The 16526-nt window shown below is 46.6% G+C and overlaps 1 protein-coding gene across 3 annotated transcripts in view; it reads left to right on the forward strand.

The window, feature by feature from the left end:
* luzp1 (leucine zipper protein 1) overlaps positions 1-16526 on the forward strand; it is a 143754-nt gene that overhangs the window by 105280 nt on the left and 21948 nt on the right. For all 3 annotated transcript variants that reach the window (XM_080211511.1, XM_080211513.1, XM_080211512.1), the window contains exon 2: positions 9347-12562. In XM_080211511.1, the coding sequence (XP_080067637.1) occupies positions 9593-12562 (2970 nt within the window). In that variant the 5' untranslated portion in view covers positions 9347-9592. The remainder of the gene's footprint in view (positions 1-9346; positions 12563-16526) is intronic.

The raw sequence follows: 16526 nt of genomic DNA on the forward strand, positions 1-16526 counted from the left end.
CTGTTGACACCAATCTAATCCACATCTGTCGTCCACCCGACTGAGCCAACTGGCCTCTTAAATGTTATCTTGAACCCTGAGCAGGGTCATTGCTTCCCGTGAACTCTGATTTCCGCTGCAACAAAAATTCTCGATTGCGACTACATTGAGAGATTAATACCAGCGACGTGATTTGTCAGGCTTGACAGCCTGTGGGGCCGTGAGCTGCTATTAGTGAGCTTTTGGATATTGTCCTTCTGAGCTTTTATCAGAGGGACGAAGCCAACTGTGTACGCCGCCAAGACTAAAATGTGAATTGGCGTAAAGTGGAGTTGACGTTGAGAATTCCTGGCTGCCGACAGTTCATTTCTGTGAACACAGGCCAGCTGCAGGACAGTAAAAATAATATCCATCTTGTGAAAGTGAGAGGTTGCAGCCCTGCCATTGTTTTGATAGCTCGTTATCCCTTAGAACTCACTCATCTATTGTTTCCCCCTTTGGTACAATGATTGTTACAGTTCCACATTGGATATGGCAAGATTCAGAACGGTCCGTGCACAACGGAAGCAATCTCTTTCTTATTCCTTCCTTTCCTTTCTCCAACCCAATCTTTAAGGGTCTGCAAGTCAACACAATCTTTTGTTTTCTAAAGTTTGTTTATTAGTTACAAAGAAGGCTTACATTAACACTGCAATGAAGTTACCGTGAAATTCCTCTAAACGCCACACTCTGGCGCCTGCTCGGGTCAATGCATCTAACCAGCGTGTCTTTCAGACTGTGAGAGGAAACTGGAGCACCCGGAGGAAACCCATGCAGACACGGGGAGAATGTGTAGACTCCACACAGGCACTGACCCGAGCTGGGAATTGAATCCGGGTCCCTGGCACTGTGAAGCAGCAGTGCTAACCACTGTGCAGCCCATCTGATCATCTCCTGGTACTAGGAAGCTAGAGAATGAGAAGGATTTGCCCCGGGTTCATATGCCCTCGTTACTCTTGCCAAGAAGTTGTTTGTGTAAAGGTAACCCTCATGTGGGACACTGTAGGGAAGAGTATGAGTGCTTCTGTTAAGACATTCCCCGATAAGACAGCAACATTTAAACTCTGTGTCTACATTGTGCAGACTGCAAATGGAACAAACTGTGCCAGAACAGTAGCAGGTCTATAACATGTGCACCAGCCAAATCCCAGATCAGTCAGAGATAACGTCCAGAAGGATTTTCCAGGCCCAACCCGCGATGTGTTTTCTAGTGGCAGAAGCAGCTGAGCATCGGCCAATGGCAGGGTCTTCCAGTCCCGCCGATGTCTACAGCGCTTGCAACTAATGGCCAGAAAGTTTCAAATTCATAATCAAATGAAAGCAAATTGCGTTAACCGATCTTGTTTTTATTACTAAGGATGTAAGTTAAGAGCCAGTTTTATGCTTCAGTCTAGTCCATAATGTGGCAAATTCGACAAATTCAATTCCACAACAATGGCTGACGACAAGTGTCTGAAAGATGGGCCATGTAACAACAGTTGGCACAATAATTCCACTGGCGCTATGCTCATCTCTATTTCCAGAGCACACCGCCATACTGTAAACGGGAATAGTCCAGATTCACAAACTGCATGGCTCGCCTATCGCGCCACGGGGAATCACCTCCAACAGGACTGGAAGATCCCACCAGGGGGAAGGGTCCTTGCCGTTTCTAGCGCACTGACCAAAAGGAAAATGCCCTCTTACTCATTCCAGTGCAAAGAAAGCCAGGAAGGCAAATAGAACGTTATCACAAAACGGAGAGCGGCACAGTGGTTATCACTGCTGCCTCACAGCGCCAGGGACCTGGGTTCAATTCCCAGCTTGGGTCACTGTCTGTGTGGAGTTTGCATATTCTCCCCATGTCTGTGTGGGTATCCTCCAGGTGCTCCAGTTTCCTCCCGCAGTCCAATGTGCAGGTTCGGTTGATTGGCCAGGGTAAATTGCCCCTTAGTGTCCTGGGATATGTAGGTTAGAGGGATTAGCAGGGTAAATGTGTAGGGGTGTGGGGATAAGAGTCTGGGGCGGAATTGTTGTCGGTGCAGACTCGATGGGCCGAATGGCCGCCTCCTGCACTGCCAGGATTCTACAATTTAAAGCAAGGGAAATTGAATACACAAGTAGGGAGGTTATGCTTCAGTTAGAGCATTAGTGAGACCACACCCAGAGAACTGTGCACACAAAGAACAAAGAAAATGACAACACAGGAACAGGCCCTTCGGCCCTCCAAGCTTGCACCTACCATGCTGCCCGACTTAACTAAAACCCCCTACCCTTCCAGGAACCATATCCCTTTATTCCCATCTCATTCATGTACTTGTCAAGACGCCCCTTAAAAGTCACTACCATATCTGCTTCCACCACCTCCCCCAGCAATGAGTTCCAGGCATCTACCACTCTCTGTGTGAAAAATCTGCCTCATATATATCTTTTAAACCTTACTCCTTGTACCTTAAACCTATGCCCCCTAGTAATTGACTTTTTGCCCCCGGGAAGAAGCTTCTGACTATCCACTCTTTCCATGCCTCTCGTAACCTTGTAGACTTCTATCAGGTCGCCCCTCAACCTCTGTCACTCCAGTGAGAACAAACCAAGTTTCTCCAATTTCTTCTCATAGCTAATGTCCTCCATACCAGGCAACATCCTGGTAAATTTTATATAACCTTACGTAATAAAGGATGTAAAAGGATTTGGAAGCAGTTCAGTAAAGATCTACCAGGTTCATACCCAGAATGGGAGGGTTGTCTTGTGAGGAAAGGTTGAGTAGACTAGGCTTGTATCCGTTGGAGTTTAGAAGAGTAAAGAAGCGATTTGATTGAAACATTTAAGATCCTGAGGGATTTTGACACGGTGGATGTGGAGAGGATGTTTCCGCTTGTGGGAGAATCTAGAACTAGGGGTGACTGTTTAGAAATAAGGGGGTCACCCATTTAGAACTGAAATAAGGTGAATTTCTTTCTCTGAGGATTGTGAGGCTTTGGAACACTCTTCCTGAAAAGTTGGTGGAAGCAGAGACTTTGAATATTTTTAAAGCAGAGGTGGATAGATTCTGAGAACATAGAACATTCCAGCGCAGTACAGGCCCTTCAGCCCTCGATGTTGCGCCAACCAGTGGAACCAATCTAATGACCCTCTAACCTAAACTATTCCAATGTTATCCATATGCCTATCCACTGACCATTTGAACATTCTTGGTAAGCAAGGGGGTGATAGATTATTGGGAATAGGGGGGTTGTAGATTTGAGATTACTATCAGATCAACAGTGAGCCTATTAAATGTTGTTTACATGTCAGAAAAGTGCTTGCAAATTATGTCGTCTTTATTATTGTGCATGTCCACCGTCACCCAGTTGGTAGTATTCTTGAGGTGAAGGGTTCTGGCTTCAAGGGCTAGAGGGCACTTCAGTGCAGTCCTGAGAGAGAGCTGCATTGTCAGAGATGCCACCTTTCACATGAGAGTGTAAACCAGGGCCCTGTTTGCTTGCTTGTGTGCGTGTACAAGGTCCAGCGGCATTGCTTTGAAAACCAAAGGCGTTATCCACAGTGAGCAATAATTATTTAGTTTTGATTTGATTTAATATTGTTGCATGTATTAGTACCAATTGTCCCAAAAGCAGACATCAGACTTTTGAATGGACCCTACTGTATATTAAGTTGATCTTTCTGTACACCCTAGCTATGACTGTAACACTACATTCTTCACTCTCTCCTTCTCTCTCCTTTCCTTCCCTATGAACAGTATGTTTTATCTATATAGCAAGAAACAATGTTTTCATTGTATACTAATGCATGTGACAATAAATGAAATCAATAGTATAGAGTGAAAAGTATTGTTTCTTGCGTGCTATACAAACAAAGCACACCTTTCATTAGGTACATAGGAAAAAGGAAAGGAGAGGGTGCAGACTATAGTGTTCCAGTCATAGCTCGGGTGTAGAGAAAGATCAGACTAATATATGGTAGGTCCATTCAAAAATTTGGTGGTAGCAGGGAAGAAGCTGTTCTTGAGTCGATTGGTACATGACCTTGGGCTTTTGTATCTTGTTCCCCATGGAAAAAGATGGAAGAGAGAACGTCCGGGGTGCGTGGGGTCCTTGATTATGCTGGCTGCTTTTCCAAGGCAGCGGGAAGTGCAGAGTGAATGGATGGGAGGTTGATTTACATGATGGACTGGATTTCATTCACGACCCTCAAAGTATCCCTCAATTAATATCACAAGTGGTGGCCATCAGATCATTGCCACGTCACGGTTTGTGGGATCTTGCTTTGTGCAGCTGTGATTCCTACATTGCAAAAGTGACTACACTCTGAAAGTATCTCAGCGTCTGTTGAGATGCCCTGTGATAGCGTAAAGTGCGATGAAAAAGTCTTCTTTGGGATCTTAAGAAGTTCTGGCGTAGTCTCAATTGTAACAAACTCAAGGCTGATTAGAAATTGTGCACATTGTTTGGTGGTTGATCAAATGCTGGTGTACAAGACTGAGCAGGTGAGCTGGAAAACTGACTTAAAACTTGAATCACTCTTCATATATTTCAAATTATGAAACAAGAAAAGGCCAAAGTGGAATTGACTTTGGAAATTTCTGGCTGCCAAGAATTCTTCCCTCTGAACTTGTGCCAGTTGTACATATGATAGAAAAGCTATCCATATTTTGTAAAAAATCTCACTGGAATCTCATTCTGATTGGCATTCTTGATACTTCAGTTGCTTTCCCCTTTTCTCACAAGTATCCACAGTTGCTTCTAATCCATTACTCTGTCTCTCTTCTTTGGTTTTCTGGATATCATGCAGGAAGAAAATTAATGTAAGATTACAGGAAAAAGTCAGGGAGTGGAATTAGGTGACTTGTTTCTTGCAGAGAATCAACACAAACCCAATGGACTGAATGGCCTCCTTCTGCATTGTTACCGTTCAGCCTCGAGCATTGTTCTGTAGATAAATTTGAGGTCTCAAGCTGGTTCCATTCGCAAACCAACAAACTATCCTACTCTTTAGCCTTTGAAGGAAATGTTCTGGGCAGTATTCCCAATAAGAAAAGACACGTGATGCTGTTTGGAGCAGTGTTCCGTCAGCTGAGGTGGAAACCAGTCATTGAACAATGGCGAGCTGAAGGAAATCAATACCTCAGCACCAAAAGCAATCATCAAGCCCAGTCCACTCAGAAACCCCTGCACTCGTTGACCTATCCAGTCCAGCAATGCCTCAAAAAGGCAGCACGGTGACACAGTGGTTAGCAATGTTGCCTCACAGCACCAGGGACCTGGCTTAGATTCCAGCCTCGGGTCACAGTCTGTGTGGAGTTTGCACATTCTCCCCGTGTCTGTGTAGATTTCCTCCAGGAGCTCCGGTTTCCTCCCACAGTCCGAAACTGAAACTGATCTGTTCTATGTCTGTTTCCCCCTTGCCTCACTTTCCAACCATAGGTTCCACACAGCTGACGAAGGAACACCTTTCCGAAAGCTTGTGAGATTACTATCAAATAAACTGGTTGGACTCTAACCCAGCATTGTGAGACTTCTTACTGCATTTAGGCATGGCCAACCCACCTAACCTCCCCCCCCCACATCTTTGTGGACTGTGAGAGGAAACCGGAGCACCTGGAGGAAACCCACACAGGGAGAACATGCAGACTCCACACAGACAATCACCCGAGGCTGGAATTGAACCCGGGTCCCCGGCGCTGTGAGGCAGCAGTGCTAACCATTGTGCCATCGTGCCGTCTTGTCGTCAAGGACAGTCACTCTCCCCTCACATGCAGGGAGACAGCTCTGTATTAGCAAGGTGGCCCTGATCTATACAAGAAAACTGATTAAGGCAGTGCTTGCCTGTAGAGTCGTAAAACACCAGCTGCCTAAAGCTCCAATTCATTACAAGTTCTGACAAATCAGCAGTTTGTCAGAGAGGAATTCAGTGTCACTGAACAGAGTGATCAATGAGATGCTGTAGGAATATATCTCAGCTGGCCATTAAAACTTTATGTGGGACATCTAAAAATGTACTAACATTTTTTTGTGGACTGATTTGTCATCATCATTGCCCGTTAGAACGGCAGCTGGAACAGGAATAATCAGGTTCTGTACCTAAAGCGAGGCGTTATTTCAGAACATTACCTCTTTAGTTCCCCTTGCTATTATTATTCAGTAGCTGAGAGGAAGAGAGAAGCAGTAGTTCTAACAGAAGGTCATCAGGACTCGAAACGTCAGCTCTTTTCTCTCCTTACAGATGCTGCCAGACCTGCTGAGATTTTCCAGCCTTTTCTCTTTTGGATTCAGATTCCAGCACCCGCAGTAATTTGCGTTTGTGAGGAGAGAGGCGGATTGTACTCAGGTTTGAGGATGTCCTTCAGTGTGTACTGGTGGAGCTTTCCATCATGGTCTCTCTTTAGGGAGGCAATGGCCTCCTGGTGTTATCGCTAGTCCATTAATCCAGAAACTCAGCTCATGTTCTAGGGGCCCGGGTTCGAACCCCCCCATGGCAAATTGTGGAATAAAATATCTAGAATTAAGAATCTACCGATGACCATGAAACCATTGTCGATTGTCAGAAAAGCCCATCTGGCCCAGAGGCCAGGGAGGCCTGTCAGGTCCCTTGGGGCTGGAGGGATGCCCACTGATAAAAGAAAGGCAAGATGACAGAGACCTGTCAGAGACCTGTCATCTTACCTAGTTAAATAATAGTCCATTTTGCTGTTATTCCTACCAAGATGGATGACCTCACATTTACCAGCATCGTACTCCATTTGCCAGACCCTTGCCCACTCACTTAGACTCTTGACACTTAGACATTTAGATTGTTTCTATTCAAGTAATATGCGGGGATACAGGGAATGGAAAGCCAGCGAGGACATGATGGGCAGAATGGCCTCCTTCTCTGCTGTAACAATTCTGTGAATGCTGATGGGGTCAGTGGAAGAGGGATGGGAGGTGTCTCAACTGGATGTTGGAGGCTTTGGAGAGGGTGCAGAGGAGGTTTACCAGGATGTTGCCTGGTATGGAGGGGAGGTCCTATGAGGAGAGACTGAGGGATTTGGGGTTGTTTTCGCTAGAAAGAAGGCGGCTAACAGGGGATCTTATTGAAACATATAAGATGATTAGAGGTTTAGATAGGGTGGATAGTGATAGCCTTTTTCCTCGGATGGAGAATGCTAGCACGAGGGGGCATGGCTTTAAATTAAGGGGGGGTAGTTATAGGACGGATGTCAGGGGTAGTTTCTTTACCCAGAGGGTGGTGAGGGATTGGAATGCCCTGCCTGCTGCAGTTGTAAATGTGCCTAGTTTGGGGGCGTTTAAGAGATCCGTGGATAGGTTTATGGACGAAAAGGGATTGGTTTAGGTTAGTGGGTCATTGTTTTTTTAACTGGTCGGTGCAACATCGTGGGCCGAAGGGCCTGTTCTGCGCTGTAATGTTCTATGTTCTATGTTGGAACATAAATACTGGCATGGACCTTCTGAGCCGACCGCTCGGTTTCTGTACTATCAATACTACAGAATACTGTACAGTGCCGCATGTGGCTGTTCCATACAATGGAATTTAGGATTCTATGGTATTGGCAGGATAGGAACAGGCCATTCAGCCCAGAAGGTTCATACTAGCAGGTATTAAGTAATGAGCTACAATGATCCAAATAGGCTTATCTTGGACTTCTTCAATTCTTAAAAAAATGGAAAGCGTTTTTCAAAGGTAACATCAATAACACTCTGAAGAAAAGATTCCCTGACTTAAATGAGTTTCTTTTTATTTATCTATTTTGGATTTAATCAGTCAAATTAAGACAGAAACTGTAAAAGTTTTACTAACTTAGAAAACATATCAAAGGTCTATTTGGATTACAAATGAATCATCTTGTCACACATTATTAAAGGCTTTGGGACTTTTTGTTGCAATGAAGCACATAATATTATTCTGTCCAATACCTCAGCAACACAAAATTCCTACAGTGCCGAAGGAGGCCATTTGGGCCTGCACTGACAGCAATCCCACCCAGGCCCTATCCTCATAACCCCATGTATTTATTCTGCTAAGTCCCCCGGACACTAAGGGGCAATTTAGCATGGCCAATCCACCTAACCTGCACACCTTTGGACTGTGGGAGGAAACTGGAACACCTGGAGGAAAACCCACACAGACACGGGGAGAACTTGTAAATTCCACTCAGACAGTGACCCGAGGCTGGAATTGAACCTGTGAGGCAGCAGTGCTAACCACTCTGCTACCAAAATCAACTTAGGAGTCAAACCCAGTGCTATTTTCTCCGAAGCATCGCAAGATGCTTGACTGGGTGCTGCAGTGGACTGGGAAATGGAATCTTTCAGTCATTAGGCCTGGCGAGTGGGTTGATAATCTCACCTCAGCTCACCTCACTGTAAGTAGGTTTCTACCCAATACCTGGTGGGGGAACAAATGACCAATAATAGAGCACAAGCTGTCAAAGTCTCACACAAAGGATGGCTGGCTCAGAGAACAGGGAAATACAATTCCTGCCGGGAAGCTGGACTGTGGTAAAGTGTTGGAGGGAAGGGAGAAGAATTGGATTTTGGACTTGCCCAACTTGTCGATTGTTCACACTACCCCAAAGCCACAAAGAGGAAGAATAGGCCAGAGTTGCTGCTCTTGATTGCTATCCTGCAGAGAAACATAGAAGACAAGAGCAGGAGGAGGCCATTGGGCCCTTCGAACCTGCTCCACCATTCATTACGATCATAGCTGATCATCCAACTTGATAGCCTAATCCTGCTTTCTCCTCATAACCTTCGATCCCATTCGCCCCAAGTGCTGCATCCAGCCGATATTTGATTTGATTTGATTTATTATTGTCACATGCGTCAGAATACAGTGAAAAGTCTTGTTTCTTGCGTGTTATACAGACAAAGCATACCATTCATAAAGAAGGAAACAAGAGGGTGCAGAATGTAGTGTTAGAGTCATAGCTAAGGTGTAGAGAAGGATCAACTTAGTGCAAGTAGGTCCATTCAAAAGTCTGACAGCAGCAGGGAAGAAGCTGTTCTTGAGCCGGTTGGTACGTGACCTCAGACTTTTGTAACTTTTTCCCAAGGGAAGAAGCTGGAAGAGAGAATGTCCAGGGTGCGCGGGGTCCTTAATTGCGCTGGCTGCTTTTCTGAGAGTGCGGGAAGTGTAGACAGAGACAGAGGATGGGAGGCTGGTTTGCGTAATGGATTGGGCTTCATTCATCAGACAAATCGTGGAGAGAATTGACAGTGACTGTCTATTCTCGAGGGGTTGTGAACAAGTCTACATCTGACTTGAGATAATTACAGTGAGCGTTTGTTAATTAAAACTGCAGGAACTACCCTGGCAAGGTTTCTCAAATGTCTTCTGTTTTTTTTAACAGGTTAAGATGCTTTTGAATCGCAAAAGAGTATTTCAAAGGCAGAGGAAGAAGAGGTTAACACAGAACTGAACATTTTGCTGGAGGACCTTTTGGGGGGGACAGAAGAAATAAGGTCCAGGGGCAAGAAGGGACGGTGCATAAATGCCCAAAGGAGGGAGGGAAAAGGACGTAGAAGAGAAATAAATCCTTTCCCCCCCTTCCCTTAACCCCCCATCCCTCGATCTCTGCCTTCCTGAAGGAGGGGAAATGACAGATACAATGAGCCTCAAAGAGACTTCAGCCCGGCAGCTGCGTCTGAAGCTGACCAGCTTGGGGCGCCGCGTTGACGAGCTAGAGGAGGCCACCAGGACTTTACATCGGACGGAGGACGAGTTAATGGACCTGCAGGATAAGGTCATCCAAGCTGAGGGCAGCAACTCCAGCCTGCTGAGCGAGGTGGACATCCTCCGCAAGAGGGTACTCACCATCGAGGGGAAGGACGAGGAGGTGAGGAAGGCGGAGGACATGTGCAGGAGCCTGAAAGAGAAACTGGAAGCCGAGGTCCAGCTGAGCGAGGACCTCAAGGTGGAGATCGAGAAACTGCAGGAGCGAATGGCGGAGCTGGAGAAACTGGAAGAAGCCTTCAGTAAGAGCAAGTCAGACTGCACCCAACTGTGCCTCAGCCTGAACGAAGAGAAGAACCTCACCAAGAAGCTGATCACGGAACTGGAGGTCCTGCGAGCCAGGGTGAAGGAGCTGGAATCGTCAGAGAGCCGGCTTGACAGGTCGGAGAAGAACATCATCGAGGAGCTGGAGAAGCTAAAGTCCATCACGGTCATATTGGCCGAGGAGAGGAAGACCATGAGCGAAACGTTGAAGCAAAATGAACAAGTCATCCAGGACCTGACCAAGAAACTGGAACAGAACAACAAGATAAACGTGGCCGATCAAAGCCGGAACACCTCAAATCTCAGGACCAACGTCAACGAGAAAACGTATCATTATCCAGGGGACCGAGGCGACCTGAGGATCGAGGAAAACATGACAACTGGCCTGTCGTCCAAAGGCAACCTTGCAAAGAAAGGGTTTGACTCGCTAAATATGACGCACAGCGTCACACTCAGAAACAAAGGGGGCCAAGAGGGTCAGGAGGACAACAAAATTAAGGATCTCACTCAGGAAATTGAAAGGTTGAAGAAGCGTCTGAAACTGCTGGAGAAGGTGGAGGAGGACCTGAAGAAGACAGAGGCAAAGCACAATGAGTTACAGGAGAGGTTTCTGAGCGAGCAGAATAAAGCCAAGGTACTGGCCGATCAGGTCGAGGAGATGAAATTGCAAATGGCAAAGACCAAAGTCTTAGAAAATGGCGAGAGCGCGTACCAGGAGATCCGGGTTAGATCTCGACAGGACAAAGTCAAATACAAAAGCATTGCAGCAGAGACGCAGGTCCTGAAAGAGAAGAATCCCGAGGCTCTGTATCAGCCACGGTCGCAGAGGGAGAAAATGCGAAACAGGGACTTGCTGCTGGAGGACGATAATTTGGGGAAAGGTTACAGGCGCCCACTCAGCCCCACCGCCGGTCGGAGGTTCCAGCGAACCTCTTCAAACCCAAGGACCGCCGCTTCCAGTGAAAAGAAGTCCGAAGATAAAGCGGTGAGCAGCCTTAGCTCCGCGCACAAAGATCAGGATCTGCATCCAGAGAAGCTTAAGAAAACCAGGGAGCCCCCATCAGTGCTGAGCCGTTACCCTCCAGCAGCCAATGAGAGCAGCGCAAAGAGACCCTGGGGCACCCAGAGCAAACAGAGTGAGAACGGGCCAAAGAGTAAAGCAGAGAAAGCATCTCGACACACTGGTGATTTGGAGCAGCCCACGGCACTTCCCGAAAGACCCAGAAGGTCTCTCAGCGATTTACACAACTCTGAGAGCGAGAACATCCTGGCTAAAGAAGAGGTTAACGATTCTGGCGAGGACTCCCTGTCCACGGGTTCTACTGCTAGCCTTTTGAACGGAACGGTCCCCTCTTACAGGAGCCGCACATCTTCCCCAACGTCCAACAGTGAGTCCAAGAGCGCCTCCCTGGTTGAAGCACCACTTGGCGGCGAATCGGCTGCGCCAAAGACCACGGAGAAACTGCCAACGCACGAAGAGCCCGAAATCGCGGCGGAAGTTACAGCCGTGACGGCGAGACCCCGCAGGTCAAGGTACTTGTACTCGTCAAAGTCCCAGGACATGGGTGTGGAGAACACAGAGACCAAAAGTATCGCAGAGGGAGAGCCAATCAGATATAAACACACGGAAGCCATTGCGTCGGAGGACGTGAGTCTGAATCAAAACCCAGGCCCGGAGCTGAAGAGGGTTTGTAGCCCCAGAGAGGGGTTGAGATCCAAAGCAATTATTAAGCCTGCGATCATCGCCATAGACAAGAAGGAAGTGATGACGACTGGAATAGAGCCAAGTGCCGGCGAGCGCAGGCTATCACCAAAAACTGTGCCAAACAAAGTGACCAGTAGCATCACAATACCTCCATCAGAACTGCCTTTTCAAAGGGTCAACAACTCTGCAATGCCAAAGGAAAAGCACACTTCCACAAGCAATATCACCATCAGTTCAGGTGAAATGCCTTTACAAAGGAGCAATATTAGTATTCCGTACGAAATATCAATCAGGAGAAGCGATATCATTATGAAGCCATCAGATTCGGACAGTAGCGATGACGATGAAACTGAGTCAGTGTCGGAGCTGTCAGTAAGCAGCAATATTACAATCAAATCTCTGGAATGTACAGATGATGACAGCAGTATGGGTTCCTACACGGCGAGGCGGAGGTATTACACAGACAGCCCAGCAGAAGCAGAACCTAAAGCTCTATCCGTGGATCCACTGGAGAGGGTTTCGTGGAGGAACAGTCGTGCCGCAGCCCAGGCAGACTTCTCCAAGCACGAGAACGATCCTGGCCTGGACTTCTCCAGAGTGACTGTAAGGAAAGGAAACCGTACGCCCGTCTCAAACGAGGCGGCCGAGCGGAACAGCAGCGCCAGAGCAATCTTAACTGACGGGTACACAAAGAGGGTGAATAACTTTTCAAATTCTCTGGACTCGACGGAGTTTAAAAGCAGCCTCGTGTCAGAAACTGCGCCACATCGGAGCTACGTCAGTGCGACCGAGAGTATCATCCGCCGGAAACACAGCAACACGGTTGCTTCCAAAGTGGCAGATTGGAATAACACCTGTTCGTTGGTAAGTCCCGTTTACGACAGAGCCCAGGCCAACCAATGCCGTTTGAGTGAATTTGGAAGAGTGAGAGGCCATCCCATTGCGACGTATAAAATCCTTGAGAGCTCCGACTGGTGTAGATGGCGAGGAAATGTTCCCCTGAGTGGGAAGTCAAGAACGTGGGAGGGGGGGGGTCACAGTCTCAGAAGGGTATGAGCTATTTAAGACAGATTTGAAATGTTTTCCCTCCAAGGATTGTAAATCTTTGGGAATCTCTTCCCAGTGGCTGCTCAGCTGCTGAGTATCTTCCAGGTAGACCTCAATCGATTTTTGGGAATCAGGGAATATCGGGATAGTCTGGGAAGATGGAATTGAGGTCAAGGGTCATATAAATTAAGAAATGATTACAGCAGCCTCAGAAATAGTAACTCCCATTCCCTGCTTTTCCCCTTATAGCCCTGTAAACCTTTTCCCTTTGGATAATTATCCCGTTCTCTTTTAAAGACTGGATTGAATCTGTCACCGCACACTCAGGCAGTGCATTCTGGATCCTAATCACTCATTGGCTCTCCTCATGTCGCTATTGCCTTTTTTTTAGCCATTTGCATTAAATTATTTCTCTACCGCCACCCCCCCACACCCCCATTCTCAATCCTCTCACCAATGGGAATAATCTCTCCTTATTGACGCTGTTCAGACCCCTCCCGGTTCCCTCTCAACCTTTCCTTCTCCAAAGAAAATGGCCCCAACCTCTCTAATCCATCCAGACAACTGCAATTCTTCATGCCTGGAACCATTCCCGGGAATCTTGTCTGCATGGGGAGGTGATGGCCCAGTGGTATTGTCGCTAGACTATTAATCCAGAAAATCAGCTAATGTTCAGGGGAATCAGGTTCAAATCCCGCCATGGCAGCTGGTGAAATTTGAGTTCAATAAAAAATATCTGGAATTATGAATCTACTGATGGCCATGAAACCATTGTCGATTATTGGAAAAACCCATCTGATTCACTAATCTCCTTTAGGGAAGGAAATTGGCCATCCTTACCTGGTCTGGCCTACATGTGACTCCAGAGCCACAGCAATGTGGTTGATTCTCAACTGCCTCTGAAATGGCCTGGCTAAGGGTGACCAGGGATGGGCAATAAACGCTGGCCAGGCAACGATGTCTGTGTCCCATAAATTAATAAAAAAAAGTCCCTCCAAAGCATCTGTTTGAAAGTGTGGCCCAGAACTGGATTTATGTGATTTATGAAGATTTATATCTCGTTCTTACTTTTATATTACATGGTCCTTTTGTTAAAGTTAGGAACCTGTGTAGTTTGTAAACCACTTTCTCAATCTGTCCCGCCTCCTTCAATTATTTGAGCGTATGTATTTTTTCCGCTCATTGCTGGGATGTGGACAGCGCTGGCTGGGCCAGCATTTGTTGCTCATCCCTAATTTATCATGAACTAGCAGCTTGCCAAGCCATTTCACAGGCCATTAAAGAGCCAACCACATTCTTGTGGGTTTGGAGTCACATTTGGCCAGACCACCTAAGGACAGCAGGTTTCCTTCCCTAAAGGATGTTAGTGAACCAGATGGGATTTTTTCGGCAATGTTTCATGGTCATCACTAGACTTCTGATTCCAAATTTTTAATGAATTTATATTTGGTGGGATTCGAACCCAGGTCCCCAGATCCCCTGGTCTCTGGATTGCTAGCCCAGTGGCAATATCACTATGCTGCTACTTCCGCTCTTAAATTCATTTCTCACTGCTCCTGCATTCTCTTTGGAGTTGTATTTATTTTTTCCTACCTATGAATCACTTCACATTCCTCAGTATTAAGTTTCATTGATCCGCCTGTCCCACTCGCCTGTCTGTGTCCTCTTGTAGTCTACCGTATCTCCTCACAGTCCACATGACTACTAATAGGTCAGAAAATGGAAGAAAAAGCCACCATTTGACTTGCATTCATACCTTATGAAAATGTGTTTGCAGTTACAATTCCAAAATTTAAATAACCATTATCTGCCAGCGAGGAGTTAGTTAGCATTGCTGCCTCACTGCACCCAGATTTAATTCTGGCCTCGGGTAACTGTTTGTGTAGAGTTTGCACATTCTCCATATGTTTCCATGGGTTTCCTCCGGGTGTTCTGGGTTTCCTTCCGCAGCCGAAAGATGTGCAGGTTAAATGGATTGGCCATGCTAAATTGATCCTTAGTGTGTAGCTGATTAGTTATGATGGATGCACTGGTTTGTGGTAATGAGTTATGGGAATGGGCCTGGGTGCATTGCTCTTTGGAGGGTCAGTGCAGACCTGATGGGCCAAATGGCCACCTTCTGCACTGCATGGATTCTATGATTCTCTCCCTGAAAGTTTTGTGTGATTCACAAATTTTGAACTTGTGCCCCATGCACCTAGGTCTGGGCTATTAATGGTCTTTACAAAGACCCCTGGGGACCACACTGCATAATGTCCGCCAGTCTTAAGAACAGATATGATCTTTTGATGGTACAGAACTTGAGTATTGCTGCAAAAAGATATATGCTGTTGAAGCTTTTAGTCTGGTACGATTCGGACAAATCACAAGAATATCAAATTGCAAAGGGAACAGTCATTTATGCTGTGTGAGGACTGAGTGCTGATTGGTTGGCGAGTGGACTCTGATTGGTGGAGGTGTTACCATGGAGAATGCACCAGTTAACTGACAGTTGGCAGGTTGACATCTGATTGGTTGAGCCATGGTCATGGGGAGTGAAGGAGGGAATAGTGGGGTATCACCTATTTTGTTTAGTTAAAAAGGCACAGTGTGTGTGCACATTCCCTCTGTCTGCAAAGGACAGTGCTGTGTGTGAATATGTAAGGCTTCTAACTTGTGTAAGTGAGCCTGATTGGTAATCTTGCATCAGTTGTCAGTGTTAATTCCTAGAGCTTGGATGGCAGGGTGGAGTAGTGGTTAACATCGCTGCCTCACGGCATCAGGGACCCAGGTTCAATTCCCAGCTTGGGTCAGTGTGTGGAGTTTGCATATTCTCCCCGTGGGCTTCCTCCGGGTGCTCTGGTTTCCTTGCACAATCCAAAGCGGTGTGGGTTAGGTTGACTGGCCATGCTAAATTGCCCCTGAGGGGAATTAGCAGAGTAAATATGTGGAGTTCTGGGGATAGGACCTGGGTGGGATTGTGGATGGTGCAGACTCGATGGGCTAAATGGCCTCTTCGCACTGTAGGGATTCTATGATATGACCAATTTCAGCATCAAGCCTGAATGGTGAGAAAACAGCTCGGACCCTATTTACAAGCTTGCTGATAAGGCCAATCTGATAGTGTGTGGAACCGTAGGCATCTTAGTGTGTTTGAGGGTTTTAGTTCAGCCGGGCAGCTTGGTCGGTGCAGGCTTGGAGGGCTGAAGGGCCTGTTCCTGTGCTGTAATTTTCTTTGTTCTTTGTATATATTGACCGGTGAAGGTAGGTTTGCAGTAGATGATAATAGTGAACGCACTGGCAGATTTCTCGATGAGCACAGTGAGGAAAGAGAGCTGATTTGATATGGGGACCAGGTGGAGGGTGGATTTGAGACCAGGGAGAGATCAGCCACAATCTGACTGAATGGTGGAGCAGGCTCAAAGGGCTGAACTTGCCTCCTTGTGCTCCTAATTCCTATGTTGCTTTGTGAAGATATCCTTCAACACGTTCAGATTTGCTCAGAAGTGTTTACAGTAACTCCACCAGCCAGTCTGCTGAGTTGTGCAGAACCAGTCATAGATAAGATAGGAAATTAGCTTCCACATGTCTTATCAGTTACCTTGTAAATAGGCCCCCGCTCAATTTGTTCACCATGCTGGAGTCGGATGCATTAAAGACCAATCTGTTCAGATCACTGCTTGCTGCATACAGCGCAACACTCAGGCTTCCACTTCCAGTACCCACTCTACCCCACATTACCCTGGAAGGGCACGGTGTCTCAAAATGTTGGACAACAAGTGAATTATCTCTCTTAACGCTG

Source organism: Carcharhinus amblyrhynchos, chromosome 24, assembly GCF_965287045.1.
Source record: "Carcharhinus amblyrhynchos chromosome 24, sCarAmb.v2.hapA, whole genome shotgun sequence".
Classification (NCBI taxonomy): domain Eukaryota; kingdom Metazoa; phylum Chordata; class Chondrichthyes; order Carcharhiniformes; family Carcharhinidae; genus Carcharhinus; species Carcharhinus amblyrhynchos.